Here is a 14,715-nt window from a genome sequence, read left to right as displayed (position 1 = left end):
TGAATAAAACTAAAAAAAAAAAAAAGACCGTACCCTTTTATGTAATGATGTTTACTTTGAATTTATATTAGTTCACACAAACACTCCATCCATACTTTTGTTCCGGCCCTCTGGTCCAGTTTAAGAACCCATTGTGGCCCTCGAGTAAAAAAGTTTGCCCACCCCTGCCCTAGCCGGTTTGGCTCAGTGGATAGAGTGTCAGCCTGGGGACTAAAGGGTCCCAGGTTCAATTCCGGTCAAGGGCATGTACTTTGGTTGCAGGCACATCCCCGGTAGGGGGTGTGCAGGAGGCAGCTGATTGATGCTTCTCTCTCATCGATGTTTCTAACTCTCTATCCCTCTCCCTTCCTCTCTGTAAAAAAATCAATAAAATATATTTTTTTAAAAAAGGAGGGGCCGATGACCATCTTACAGAGTTGTTGTGAGGAGTAAATGAAATCATAGACACAAAGCACATCATAGCAGCAGATGTAATAATAACCAATAATTAAGGAATGTATAGTGCCAGGCACTATTATAAGACTTTACATGGATTAAGTTATATAGTCCTTAGAACAACCCTGAGAAGTAAGTCCTATGATTACCCCCAGCTTACAGAAAGGAAAACTGAGGCACAGAACAGTTAAGTGATTTGCCTAAAGTGTCACAGCTAATAATTAGTAGCAAATTCAGGACTCAGACCTAAGCAGTCTGGGTAGAGTGGGTCTCAATAAAAGTTATATCCCTTCTACTTCCTCCTCCCCTTGCTTTCAAGCCCAGATGAATCCCCCCTCTTCCTTCTGGATCTTTCCTGACGGGTCCAGCCCAGCTAGCCCACTAGGAATAGAAATCTCTCCCTCCTGGCACATTGCCAGGGTCTCTGGCCATTCTTTCCACACCAGGTTTCATGGAGGCACCTTGGGGATTGAGGAAACCAAGGGCTCTTGTTACTCCTACCCTCAACTTCAGCTCACTTTTATCTGTTTCATGTATTGAAGATTGTGTCAGATTGTGTGTGTGGGGGTGTGGGTGGGGGGTGGTAGTAGAGAGAAGGGCTCTCTGCAGTCAAAAAAAGGTTTGGAAACTACTTACCTATTTTATTCATTTGTGCTCAAGAATGTGGTTATCACCCGGCCTGTGTGGTTCAGTGGTTGAGGGTTGACCTTGAACCAGGAGGTCACAGTTTGATTCTCAGTCAGGGCACATGCAGGCTCAATCCCCAGTAGGGGGCATGCAGGAGGCAGTCGATCAATGATTCTCATCATTGAAGTTTCTATCTTTCTCTCCCTCTCCCTTCCTCTCTCTGAAATCAATTTTAAAAAACAAACACATATAAAACAAAACAAGACAAAAATGAGAAAAAAAATGTGGTCATCAGTGTTATAACATTTTTTCTTTGTTTTTAGCGTTATAATTTCATGTATATGCCCTGTACCAACAACTAGATTATGAGTTGGTCTCGAGGCCTGCCCTTCCCTGGCTTGATGCCCTGCGCACAGTAGGTGTTCAGTCAATCTCTGATGTGGAGGAGATGTACTGAGACTGTCACTGTGTCTGGAGAGGAAGATCAAAGGCCCAGAGGAGTGCAGAGGGTGGTGTAGAAGCCCTGGGCCGTATTGACTCCCGTTGATGGAGGCTGTGGGCAGCCTTGCTTGCTCCCTCTGGGGGGCTGGCTGACTCTTTGCAGCTCCCAAACGTCTCTGGGTTGTCTTTCTAAAGCCCAGTCTCCCATTCCTCTCTGCCTTCAGATTATAGTTCCCGAAGAAGTGCTTCTTCTCCCTCCCTCCCACTGACGGGAAGGAACATGGGCAGCCCAGAGGCCCGAGAGCTTGCTTTTTGATTCCTAGAACTCTAGACACAGGCACCCACTGCCTGAAAGTCCTTTTTGTTTCTCCTCTTGGCCAACTTTCTCTCTTTGATCACTTTTACAACTTTGTAATTATGGGCTGTAATGGGCTGGGGTGTTTGAACGGCAGGGTAATTACTTTCCACTGTTTCTACCCCAATCCTTCAAAGAGAGAGGGGTAGGGAAGTAAAATCTCCAGAGAAGGGAGTCTGTGCCCTTCCCTCATGCTTTTCCAGGCAGGGCCGGTCCAGGGTCTCATTCTGGGGGTAAGAAACTTGAGGCCCTGGCAGCATGGAGGATCCGGGACTCTCAGTTCTGTGAAGACTTGGGGTGACCTCCCCGCCCCTTGGCCAAGTCCTGGACTCTGAGATTAGCTGTAGGAGTCCCTCTCCTTTTCCCCTGTGGCTGCTCCTGCACCCTGGCTTGGGGGGCTCTGAAAACTGCCTGGGGTTTCCTAGGTGGGGTGGACTTTCTGGTCGGGGTTGCCTGGGTGGGGTGCACTTTCTGGTCAGAAGTGGGTAGGAGGCTGTGACCTCTCAACGTCATTAGTAACTCCATTCCGGAGTCTCGTGAATTTCCAGTCAATTAGCCTGGCAGCTTGGGCCTGGGCTGCGCCTGGGTGCTGGTAGAGGGCCAGCCCAGCTTCCCTGCGAGAGGAGAGAAGAGGAAAGTTACCCTCCTGACCAAAACAGGGCCCCACTTGGTGTCTCCTGGCTTGGCTCCCCTGCCTGTGGGCTGCCTGTTCTGAGAGGCCCCTGGCCTTGCTGCCACCTGGGAAGCAGGGAGCAGGAGAGTGGCCGCTCCCGGGGCCTGCCTGGCAGGAGACCTGCCCTGACAGGCTCTCCACGGGAAGGGAAGCAGAGATCAAAGCTCCGAGAGTGTGAGTAAGCCCCAGCACTGGCTCCTCTTCCTGCCACCACTGCTTGCAGGAGGATTAACTCCTTCAGTACCTGCAGGAGGGCCCCCAAGACTCAGCAGGCCCCCAGGAGCATGAGGGCCCGGCCTTTGCTGTAGGGAGGGAGTCTGGAGGTGGCTGTGCAGGGCAGGGAGACCTGACACTAAGGCCAGTAACAGTGTCTGTTTGTCGGTCCTTTGCCCTGTGCCTCCACCCCACCCTTAGCTCTTATCGCCCTTCTCTTACCCCACACCCAGAGCCCCAAGATCCCTGCTTTTTGTTCTTTCTGGCTCTGCTCTCTGCCCCGCCTGGTTGGCTAGATTCTGCTTCCCCAAGCCTGCTCCTGGAGCCTTGGCGAGCATGCCTGTGCACATGTGTACGGCTGTGTCCTGTGGGAACGGCCTCTCAGGTCCCTCCCTACCGGAGTCTCTAGTGCCACCTCTCAGGGAGGGGATGAAGGGATAAAGCACTGGACTCCATCAAGTCCTTGAACTGGAGTCAGAGAAAGAGCAGGCAAACTAAAGGTGGCAGGGAGAGAGCCCATGAGGTGGGCTGAGCCTGGGGCTCTGCACGGAGACCTCTGGGAGGAGCAGTGTCCCAGGCTCTTGGAACTTTGCCTGCACTGGGGGATCCCCGGCATTCTCCTCTTGTCAGGCAGGGCTGGACTCTATTCTGGAGCAGCTGTCCACCTCTCTGCTCTCCCCACTCCCTCTGCACCGGGGACTGGTCATCCTCAGGCTCTAGGCTGCTGGCCACTCCCTACTCTCTGCTCTCACTCTTTTAGTGAAGGCAGACTGGTAGAACCCTGAGGACAGAGGCTGCCTTATTTGGCCCTAGCCTCAGAGCCTTTTCACCACCTGACACCTACTAAACCCTTGTTAAGGGTTTGTCCCATTAGGAAAGGAAGGCCTGAATATTGTCCTGGAAGGCAGTAGGACCTGGGTGAACTCAGAGTAGGGTAGGGAACCCCAGTTCCACTGACCCCTTACATGTGAGTGTGCAGGGGTGCGGCGTGTACAGGGCCCTGGGAAGGGGTGGATGTGTGAGGAGGTACAGTGGGGTGTGGATGGGCCGTGTCCTGTTCTGACCCCAGCTGACCCTCTGCTGTGTGCCTCTGCAGGCCCGAATGGCGGGTGAGCGAGGAGCCAGCGCCGTCCTCTTTGACATCACCGAGGACCGAGCTGCTGCGGAGCAGGTACCCAGGGACAGTGGGGTGTTGGAGGTGGTGCTGGCCAGAGGAAGATGAAGTGACAGGGGGCGGAGAAGTCAGGACACAGCAGCCCTGTGGGCACTTTCCTTCTGCAGCTGCAGCAGCCGCTGGGGCTGACGTGGCCAGTGGTGTTGATCTGGGGTAATGATGCTGAGAAGCTGATGGAGTTTGTGTACAAGAACCGAAAGGCCCATGTGAGGATTGAGCTGAAGGAGCCCCCGACCTGGGTAAGCACTGCTGGTCTCCAGACCCTGCGCCAGCACCTGCTCTTACCCTCACTTTGTCTCCTGGAATCTCCCACCGAAAGCCCTTAGACTCCTGGAGAGACTTTGGAAATCCCCTAGTCCAATTTCATCCACCAGCTGTGTGTCTCCGGGTGCTTTCTCTTCCTCTCTGGGCCTCATCTGCAGAAAGAGCCAATCGGCCCAGCTGAGTTTTAACGTTGTTTTCAGCTCTGTGGTTTCGTGGCACAGAGTAGCAGAACCAGAAGGAAACCTTAACCCCTGGGCCCCCTGAACCCTGGCTGGTGTTTCTCTGCTGGCTAGGACCCTCACCCAGCTGCTCACTAGGTAGCTCCCACCTCTCAGAGGGGTCCCTTTCCTCCTTCCCCCCTTTCCCCAAGCATGCGGGCCTTCAGATAGTGCCTCTCACAGCTGACATCTGGAGGACCTTCTCCTACAAGTAAGTGCCTGTGGGCAGGGAGGAAACACCTAACCCCACCTGCAGGTTCTTCCCACCCCGTCCCCTCGGCTAGAAGACTCAAGGGGACCTTTCGAAATCTTTATGTCACCCAGGCTCCCATGTTCCTGCCAGGTTGACCCAGCTCCTTCCAGAATATGACCCTTTCCCTCTCTGTTCGCTCCCCCAGCCAGATTATGATGTGTGGATCCTCCTGACGGTGGTGGGCACCATCTTTGTGGTCATCCTGGCTTCAGTGCTGCGCATTCGGTGCCGCCCACGCCACAGCAGGCCGGTGAGCAGGGTGGGCTCCCTGGTGGAGGTGGGCATGTGCATGTGTGTGGGAGGGTGAGGAGCAGGAAACAAAAGTGAGGAAAAAGTTGCCTTTATGCCCATGAAATAGTTTACATCTGAATATACTGGCATTTAACTTTGGTGAGTTTCCGCAGCCTCGCTCCATAGGTTAGCTCATTCGTTCATTCATTTGATAAAATACATTGAGCCCCCTCATATGTGCCAGGCACTGTTCCAGGGACTGGGGGTAGCACAGGGAACAAAAAAGACAAAAGATCCCTTCCCTCAGGAGCTTTCATTCTAGTGGGACGAGACAGACAATGAAAAAAAGAAATAAGTAAAACATATACTAGTAGTATTTTAGATGGTCATATGTGCTAGGGAAAAAAATAAAATAGAAAGGAGGAGAGGCAAGGCAAAGGGGACAGAGTTAAAAAGTAAGGCCAGGGTCCTAGCCAGTTTGGCTCAGTGGATAGAGCATCATCCTGTGGACTGAAGGATCCCAGGTTCAATTCCTGTCAAAGCCACATGCCTGGGTTTCCGGGCTCAATCCCCAGGAGGGGGCATGGAGGAGGCAGCTGATCAATGATTCTCTCTCATCATTGATATTTCTATCTCTCTCTCCCTCTCCCTTCCTCTCTGAAATCAATAAAAAAATATAAAATAATAAAAAAATAAATAACGAAAGAAAGATGCTTTGCTAGGAAAAATTTTTTTTTTTTTTTTTAAAAAGGAAGGCCAGGAAGCCTCATTGAGAAGATGCCATTACAGGAAAGACCCTAAATGGGGGAGGAGGTTACCTGTGCAGATAGCTGGGGACAGAGTGATTGAGTGAAGAAAGCAGTCAGTCAAGGCCTTGAGGCAGAAGCCTGCGGGATGTCTGAGGAGCGACGAGAAGGCCCTGTGATTGGAAGGGAGAGAGTGAGAGGACTGAGCAGGAGGCGAGGACAGAGTCATGAGGGCCCAGCTGCATTGGGCTGTGTAGGCCATTGTCAGGATTTTGTTTTCACTGGGTGAAATGAGAGCCATTGAAGAGTTTCCAACAGAAGGAGTGCCAGGATCTGACTTGAGTTTTAATATGATCCCTCTTGCCGCTTTGAGGAGACTAGATTACAGGGAGGCAGGACTGGAAACAGAGAAACCGGCTAAGAGGCTCTGACAGGAATCCAGGCGACAGTAATGGTAGCTTGGGTTCGGGAGGTAGCAGGGAAAGAGGTGACAGTTAGTTAAATGCTCCGAAGGTAGAGCTACAGGTTTAATAGTGGGGTGATCATAGAGTGTGAGAGAGAGGAGTCAAGAATAGCACCAAGATTTTTGGCCTGAGCAATTGAAAGAATGGAATTGCCATTGACTGAGATGGGGAAGACTGGGGGAGGGCAGGTATGTGGTTGGGGCAGGGGGTTAATTGGGATTAGGGAATTCAGTTTGTGGCACATTGGGGTGTTTGAGGAAGAAGCTGGACCAAGTTTGAGGTGCCAATTGGATATCCAAGTTGAGATGTTAAGCAGGCAGTTGGATAAAAACTGTCTCCATCGGGTCATCAAGGGAAGGGAAGCTTGATGAGTGGGGGAGTGGGGTGGGAGGGCTTGGCCTGCTTGGTGGAGCCATATATGAACTCAAAGGGGACAGACTTTCAAAGGTAGCTAATTGACCACATGATCTATCAGGGTGACCGGGAATTGAGTACAAGCTGGGGCCCAGGGGTGAGGGAAAAGGATCCCTTACCCATTCTGAGCCCTACCCTTCTTCCCAGGATTCTCTTCAGCAGCGAACAGCCTGGGCCATCAGCCAGCTGGCCACCAGGAGGTACCAGGCCAGCTGTAGGAGGGCCCGGGCTGAGTGGCCAGACTCAGAGAGCAGCTGCAGCTCAGCTCCTGTGTGTGCCATCTGCTTGGAGGAGTTCTCTGAGGGCCAGGTAAGGCAGAGACCATGGGTCACCTCTGTGACCAGGCTGGGGAGGGAGACTAGAGCTTGAGGGAGGAGGCTGGTGTGGGTGCTCTGGCTGCATCTGTGTCCTTTGTAGCCTTCAAGGTGCAGAGATAGAGGACATCCCTGAGGTTTGGTTATTTTCCTGGTCTTCCAGGAAAGAGAACTATTGTTGTTGAGTGTGTACCATGTGCCAGGCCCTGCAGTGGGTGCTTTAGATGCATTATCTCCTTTTAGTCTCATGACCATGAGGGGTGAGGGTAGATTAGTTTTTGTACGGCAGAAAATTGTCTGTTAAGAAACTTGCCCAAGGTCATGCAGCTAAGTGGCAAAATCCAGGTCTACTTTATACCAAAATCCATACCTTTCCTATTCCACTAGGAGGTCTTTTGCAAGTAGGTGATACCAAAAGGAGAGGCCAAAGGAAGTTAGGGGGATGTTCCAGCTCCTGGCCACTCCTGTAGCTACAGATAACTTTGGTTTGACCCCTTGTTTTCTCCAGGAGCTACGAGTCATTACCTGCCTCCACGAATTCCACCGTGCCTGTGTGGACCCCTGGCTCTATCAGCATCGGACTTGTCCCCTCTGCATGTTCAACATCGTAGGTAGGAGGTGGACCAAGGTCTGCCCTATGTACAGGCAGATGGGTCTAGAGCAGGGGTGGGGAACCTTGTTTCTGCCAAGGGCCATGTGGGTATTTCTAACATCATTCACAGGCCATACAAAATTATCAACTTAAAATTAGTCTGCTATTTGGGTCAAACATTTCATTAACTCACCCCTAATGCCTTGGCAGGGCCAAACCAAATGATTTTGCGGGCCTCATATGGCCCATGGACTGGACGTTCCCTGTCCCTGGTCTAGAACCTGGTTTCCCTGTGGGGAAGGGTTTGCCTTGAAGCTGGGAGGAAGCAGCACTACCTCAACAGTTCTCTAAGCTGCGCACTGTTCGGGAGTGCCTTGTCTGAGGGGGAGAGCCCTTCACAGGGCAGACATCTTTATTATTCTAAAAATTATTTGTATTTTTATGACAGCTTTTTGAGTCTAAATCTGAACTTGTATATTTATTTCAACTTTCTGGCAATAAACAATCCTATTCTAACAAAACCAGGATATTATGGCAATTTTCTAAGAGATGGAAATGAAGTATCTTGAGGCAAAGAAAGCCTTTTTTGAATTCACCCAGAGGTGCAGTGTGTGCTTGCAGCGAAGGAGCCCCCATGACTGAGGGGAGCAGGGGTTGCCATGCGGAGTGGAAACCCCAGGGGACAACCTGACTGGAGGGAGAGAGGGCATCCCAGGGCACACACAGGTTAGGAATGTCCTCGGTCGCCCAGATTCTGACTGGGCTGTAAGGCTGTGCAGGCTCAGATAGGTATGCTATAGCCACACCTTTCTGAACGCACCCTCATAGGTCTGTGCAAACACCTGTGCTCTTGGTTCTTTCTTCCAGAGGGAGATTCATTTTCCCAGTCCCTGGCACCCTCTCGATCTTACCAGGAACCAGGCCGGAGACTCCACCTTATTCGTCAGCATCCTGGTCATGCCCACTACCACCTCCCTGCTTCCTACCTGCTGGGCCCTTCCCGGACTGCGGTGGCTCGGCCCCCACGACCTAGTCCCTTCCAACCCTCCCAGGAGCCAGGCGTGGGCCCCCGGCACCACCGCCTCCCCAGAGCTCCGCATCCCCTGGCTCCAGGCGAGCAGCAGCATCGGACAGTAGCCCAGCACCCCTTTGCGCAGAGCTGGGGTCTGAGCCGCCTTCAATGCACTGCACAGCACACTGCCGCTTGCCCAGCCCCCCCACGCCGGGCCAGGCCTCATGACAGCAGTGGGTCTGCAGAAAGCTACTGCACAGAACGCAGCGGCTACCTGGCAGATGGGCCAGCCAGTGACTCCAGTTCGGGGCCCTGTCATGGCTCTTCAAGTGACTCAATGGTCAACTGCACAGACATCAGCCTGCAAGGCATCCATGGCAGCAGTTCTACCTTCCGCAGCTCTCTAAGCAGTGACTTTGACCCCTTGGTATACTGCAGCCCTGAAGGGGAGCCCCAGGGGGAGGAGACGCAGCCCAGTGTGACCTCACGGCCCCGTTCTTTGGACTCGGTGGTGCCCAGAGGGGAAGCCCAGGTTTCCAGCCATGTCCACTATCATCGCCATCGCCACCACCACTACAAAAAGCGCTTCCAGTGGCACGGCAGGAAGCCTGGTGCTGAAACTGGGGTCCTCCAGTCCCGGCCTGCTGTTCCTCGGACACAGCCCCAGCCAGAGCCGTCCTCTCCTGATCAGCAAGCTGCCAGATCCAACGCAGCAGCCCCTACCGGGCAGTTCCCACAACAGCCCGGGGCCCTCACAGAGCCACCCCCAGACCTAAATGATGCTTCCAGCCCCAGCCCCAGTCCCAGCAGTCTCTTCCACTTGCAGAAATCTGGCTTCCCTGTCCGACACCCACAGAGGAAACGGCGGGGGGGTCCCTCAGAACCTACCCCAGCCTCTCGGCCCCAGGACTTGACTGCACACCTAACTTGCCAGATTTCCCCCCATTATGACCCCAGCCTGGCATACCCTTGGTCCCCAGAGGCCCACCCATTGATCTTCGGACCTCCGGGCCTAGAAAGGAGGATGCTACCAGAAACCCCAGGCGCCTGTTGCCCAAGTTCACAGCCAGTGTGGTTGTGTCTGACTCCACGCCAGCCCCTGGGACCACACCCACCTGGGGAAGGGCCTTCCAGATGGAGTTCTGGCACCCCAGAGGGCAGGCCGTGCCCTTACCCACACTGCCAGGTGCTGCCAGCCCAGCCTGGTGAGTTTTCAGGGGAAGCGGGTGTGGTGGGGAGAGGAGATGAGAGCTGTATATTGCAGAACAAATGAAATCCAACAACAAGGGGTTGATGGGAGCTGAGAAGTGTACAACAGGTGTGACAGTCAAAATACTGAACTACTGCCATTGCCTAGGATGCTGGCTAGAGTGCTCTGGCTCTGCCAGGTGTCATTCCTTGGTTGCGGATCATAGGGAGGTCTCAGGGGAAGTCTTCGTGTGGCATAGATGTTAGAAAACACCTGGGGCGGAAGACCCTGGGCATCTGGAAAGGTCTGAGCTAGGACTCGGGACTCCTGAGTTGTGAATGGAGCCGGGGGTCAGGAAGTGTGGCTCTGTGTGGATGGGTCCAGGCCCTCCAGGGAGGAGGGAGTGGCCTTGGGTTCCTGGGTTCTGGCTAGAGCAGGGTCAAGTAGACAGGGTCATATTTCCACCTCAGATCCAGGTGAGAATTCTGTTCTGGACTGAAGTTGACCCCCTCAGGAGGGAGACATGGTTCCTGGACATATTTTGAGGAGCAAAATTATGGACCAGGCAGGGGTGTTACCAGAAAGGGGACCTGTCCCTGAGAGGGTCTGCCTAGGGCTGGTGGTACTGTATGGTCAAGTCTGGTAGCACTTGACTTCCTGCAGAAAAATTTCACAACAGGAATCCCGGTGAATTTTAGAGGCTGTTTATTAAAGCTGGGGACAGTGAAACAAAGGAAATGAGCCTAGGCTGGGCTGCTTTGGCTCACTAAGAAGTCAGAGAAAAGGGAGCCTTGGGGACAGGTTCAAGGGGTTTGCCTGGGATGAACTGCCACTGCCCATTGCTCTCCTGGTTGCAAGCCTCATGGGGTCCCTTAGAGTTTAGGAGAAGCATGCCTGTGGGGGAAGAAGGAGCTGGAGGGGAAAGGCAAGGGGGTGCTCCTGGGAAGGAAAGTGCTTGCTGGGGCCTTTGTTTGAGGGGTTTAAGACTGGGCGTTTAGGGGAGGACTTGGGGGAGGATTTCAGTAGGATAATCATCAGCTTTATGCTGATGTACCAAAATGAGATTTATTCTCTTAATCTCATCTGTCCTTGGGTGTGGTTGGCAAATGGCACTAATTGGATTTCTGCTATCTGTCTCCCTGAGCAGAATGATTTAAGCTATTTACCCTCTTATTGGGGAGAAGTGTAAATCATTTACTCTTTTTTCCCCCCTCCAGAGAGAGGAAGGGAGAGGGATAGAAACATCAATGATGAGAGATAATCATTGATCGGCTGCCTCCTGCACGCCCCCTACTGGAGATTGAGCCCACAACCTGGGCATGTGCCCTGACCAGGAATCGAACCCCGACCTCCAGGTTCATGGGTCGACGCTCAACCACTAAACGACACATGCCGAGCTCATTTACTCTTTTAAGTGTGCTCCTGCCAGGGCCATCTTCCTCAAATCAGCCGCCCAGAAATCCTCACATGTCCTGTTTTGTCCACAGTAAAGAAAAATCCAACCTGGTTTGGCCTTCAAAGCTCTAGCACCATCTAGCCTCCCTCTTCCTGCCCAACCTTATTTTCCACTCTTCCCTTTCCCTTCCCCTGCTCCATGCTGTAGCCAAACTGGTTTGACACGTGTTGCGAATTTTGCAGCCCAGAATATTCTGCTGCCTTCCTATTCCCATAATTCCAATTCTTACCTATTCCTAAAGGACCAGCCCATTACTCCCCTGGGACATGACCTCTCTCCTTACTCCGTTCATCTCTATGACCCCAGTCCTGTCCCACTGGCATTATTCCCATTTGCACACAAGCCTTCTCTCCTACAGGGTTGCTAGGTTCATACTTATTCATTTTGGTCTTCAATTTGGCACATGTTGGCAGGCCAGCTTCACGAGTGCTTAATAAATATTTATAGGGTGAATGAATGAAGAGTAGGTATTGGTAACACACTGGTTGCTATATGTGTTTCTCTTTCTCTAGATTTGTTTTTCTCCACCCTGTATCCCCACTGGGGCCCCTCTCAGCTTTCAATCCAATCACCCCTTCTGGACACACTCTCTACTCCTCCCTCTCTGTGGTTGCCTCCCAGCCATACTCTCCTGCAGGTGGTATAAGCAAGGGGCTGTGTGACCCTCAGTGACCTCTTTCCTCCCCTCTCTCTAAATGCAGGCTCGGAGGAGGAGCTTGAGGAGCTGTGTGAACAGGCCGTGTGAGATGTTCAGGGGTAATTACCTCCAACCAAGAGTGTGTTCTGGATGACTCAGGGCCTACCCGGCACAGACGCCTGCTCCCGAGAGAAGAAAGGATCTCAGAAAACACCCCTCTTTTCGCCGTCCTTTCTGGAACCGCTGGAAGAGGAGCGGTGATGGAGGGTGTTTCCTGCTCCCAGCTCCAGAGCTTGTCTGCAGCACACAGGTGCAGTGCAGCACGTCTGTGTCCGGCAGGGAACCAGCTGCTGCCTGTGTGGGCTGGTTTCCCGGAAGGCTGTGTTTTGAGAGCAGGAAGCTAGGTATGGGTAGATAGGTGTTATAAAGGTGCTGCTCCTTCCCCCAGCCCCAGCAGGTCTCCCTCATCCCAAGCCTCATGTTCATACCAGCCAATGTGTCCAGCCGATTTCATGACCCCTCCTCACCTCCTTTCCTGGGTGAGTCCTGCACACCAGTTTGGCTCCCCCTTGGTAAGGCTGCTGCATCAGCGCCAACCCTGGCTCTTATCATTTTCCTTCTTTGCAAAAGGATCAAGAGCTGTGGTGACCTCTGAACCCTAAAAGCAGGGCAGGGTGGGAGGACTCTGCAGGACCCGCCCCAGTACATGAGGAAATACGTTTTTCCCTTCTTGTCCTTAATTTTCAGATACACGATATTAAGTCAGAGGGGAGGCTCTGGGAAGCCAGAGTGTGGGGTTCTCTCCCTGAGGTGGAGCTTCTGACCTTCAAGCTTCCTTGTCACTCCAGCAGCCCCAATTTCTCCAGGAGCTGGGGCTGGGGGTAGTGGAGGGAATAACTTCCTTGGAGATCTCCCACGTCAAAGTCCCAAAGTGGGCGGAAAGAAGAGGGTTTCTGTTGGACTTCATAGAGGGAAGATGGAATAAACGTAGAAAAGGCAGAAAGACAGCTGAACAAGGACAAGGAAGTCTTGTCTGGGAGTCTTCTCTCCGAGTAGGGATAGGGAACAGGGAAGAACAGAGGACCAGCAGAGTGGGACCCTTGGGTTTAGATGTTCCCAGGGGCTCACTTCCCAGTATAAGCCATACAGGCCAGGGACACACAGGAAGGCGTGAGTGCGAGAGTAGATTTGGAGCAGGAAGTCTGGTCTGAGTAGCTGGTACCGATTGGGCAAGGGCTGAGGGGCCTCCTTGGGGTGACCCCAGGGCAGCCTGACTATTGCTGGCCCCTCAGGCGTGATCCCATTTGGAATGTGAATGTGGGAGCACAGCGGGCACAGGACCTCCCCCGGGAATGTTCTTCCCGAAGTCAGTGGGGACTGGTACCGAGGTACCCACATGGTTATTTATATCTGAACCAGACAGAAAGACGCTTGAATCAGGCACTATGTTGAGAAATGTATTTATTTGCTAATATATTTATCCATAAATGCAGTCTGGTCTCCTGGTTTTTGTCCTGTTATGACTGTCACCCAGGGTAACACCCATGTCTTCCACATCGACAGAAATAAATTGTGATTTCAGAGGCGAGGCTCTGATGCATGAAAGGACAGGGTGGAAGGGGGGGCCTGGCAACGAGAACTGGGCTATAAGCCCCTAAACGCTCGGTTCAGTGAGGTCAGGGAAGGAGAAAGGATGACTGGATTCTCACGGTGGTTCGGTCTGTATTATTGGGGTGCTATTTGCTTCACACAATTTATGACTCGTCAGCCACTTTGTGACCTTGGGCTAATCCTCTGTGCCTCACTTTTCCACCCATAAAATGGGCCACTCACAGAGCTCCCCTGAGATAACAGAGGGAACGCATGTTCCAAAGTGGGAAGTAACCAGTGATCGAGGACATGCTAACCAAACCCGGAGCCCAGCTGCACACAGCCTGGGACCCCACAAGCACACAGCCTGGGACCCCCACCCGCACACAGCCTGGGACCCCACGAGCACAGAGCCTGGGACCCCACAAGCACACAGCCTGGGACCCCCACACACACACAGCCTGGGACCCCCACCCGCACAGAGCCTGGGACCCCACCTGCACACAGCCTGGGACCCCCACCCACACACAGCCTGGAACCCCCACGAGCAGAGAGCCTGGGACCCCACGAGCACACAGCCTGGGACCCCCACCCGCACAGAGCCTGGGACCCCCACCCGCACAGAGCCTGGGACCCCACCTGCACACAGCCTGGGACCCCCACAAGCACACAGCCTGGGACCCCCACGAGCAGAGAGCCTGGGACCCCACGAGCACACAGCCTGGGACCCCACGAGCACACAGCCTGGGACCCCACCCGCACAGGGCCTGGGACCCCACAAGCACACAGCCTGGGACCCCCACCTGCACAGAGCCTGGGACCCCCACCCGCACAGAGCCTGGGACCCCACCTGCACACAGCCTGGGACCCCCACAAGCACACAGCCTGGGACCCCCACCCACACACAGCCTGGGACCCCCACCCGCACAGAGCCTGGGATCCCACCTACACACAGCCTGGGACCCCCACAAGCACACAGCCTGGGACCCCACAAGCACACAGCCTGGGACCCCACGAGCACACAGCCTGGGACCCCCACCTGCACAGGGCCTGGGATCCCACAAGCACACAGCCTGGGACTCCACCTGCACACAGCCTGGGACCCCATAAGCACACAGCCTGGGACCCCATAAGCACACAGCCTGGGACCCCACAAGCACACAGCCTGGGACTCCACCTGCACACAGCCTGGGACCCCCACAAGCACACAGCCTGGGACCCCCACCCGCACACAGCCTGGGACCCCACCTGCACACAGCCTGGGACCCCCACAAGCACACAGCCTGGGACCCCCACAAGCACAGGGCCTGGGACCCCACGAGCACACGGCCTGGGACCCCCACCCGCACACAGCCTGGGACCCCACCCGCACACAGCCTGGGACCCCACAAGCACACAGCCTGGGACTCCACCTGCT

General features: G+C 53.8%; 1 protein-coding gene across 4 annotated transcripts in view; it reads left to right on the top strand.

The window, feature by feature from the left end:
- The window catches only part of RNF43 (ring finger protein 43), a 61,239-nt gene extending 47,983 nt beyond the window's left edge, over positions 1–13,256 (top strand). For 2 of the 4 annotated variants that reach the window (XM_070394015.1, XM_070394016.1), the window contains exons 3-9: positions 3,841–3,915; positions 4,026–4,157; positions 4,799–4,903; positions 6,656–6,817; positions 7,331–7,433; positions 8,282–9,631; positions 11,773–13,256. In XM_070394015.1, coding sequence (XP_070250116.1) covers positions 3,841–3,915; positions 4,026–4,157; positions 4,799–4,903; positions 6,656–6,817; positions 7,331–7,433; positions 8,282–9,631; positions 11,773–11,816 — 1,971 coding nt within the window. In that variant the 3' untranslated portion in view covers positions 11,817–13,256. Of the gene's footprint in view, positions 1–3,840; positions 3,916–4,025; positions 4,158–4,798; positions 4,904–6,655; positions 6,818–7,330; positions 7,434–8,281; positions 9,726–11,772 lie in introns of those variants that run through there. The other 2 variants (XM_070394014.1, XM_070394013.1) reach the window with 1 other exon arrangement.
- The last annotated feature ends 1,459 nt before the right edge of the window (positions 13,257–14,715 follow it).

The sequence above is a fragment of the Myotis yumanensis genome, unplaced genomic scaffold, assembly GCF_028538775.1.
Source record: "Myotis yumanensis isolate MYYU_CA2020_CCGP unplaced genomic scaffold, mMyoYum1.0.hap1 SCAF_16, whole genome shotgun sequence".
In the NCBI taxonomy this organism is placed as follows: domain Eukaryota; kingdom Metazoa; phylum Chordata; class Mammalia; order Chiroptera; family Vespertilionidae; genus Myotis; species Myotis yumanensis.
This window is presented reverse-complemented; position numbering and strand designations above follow the sequence as displayed.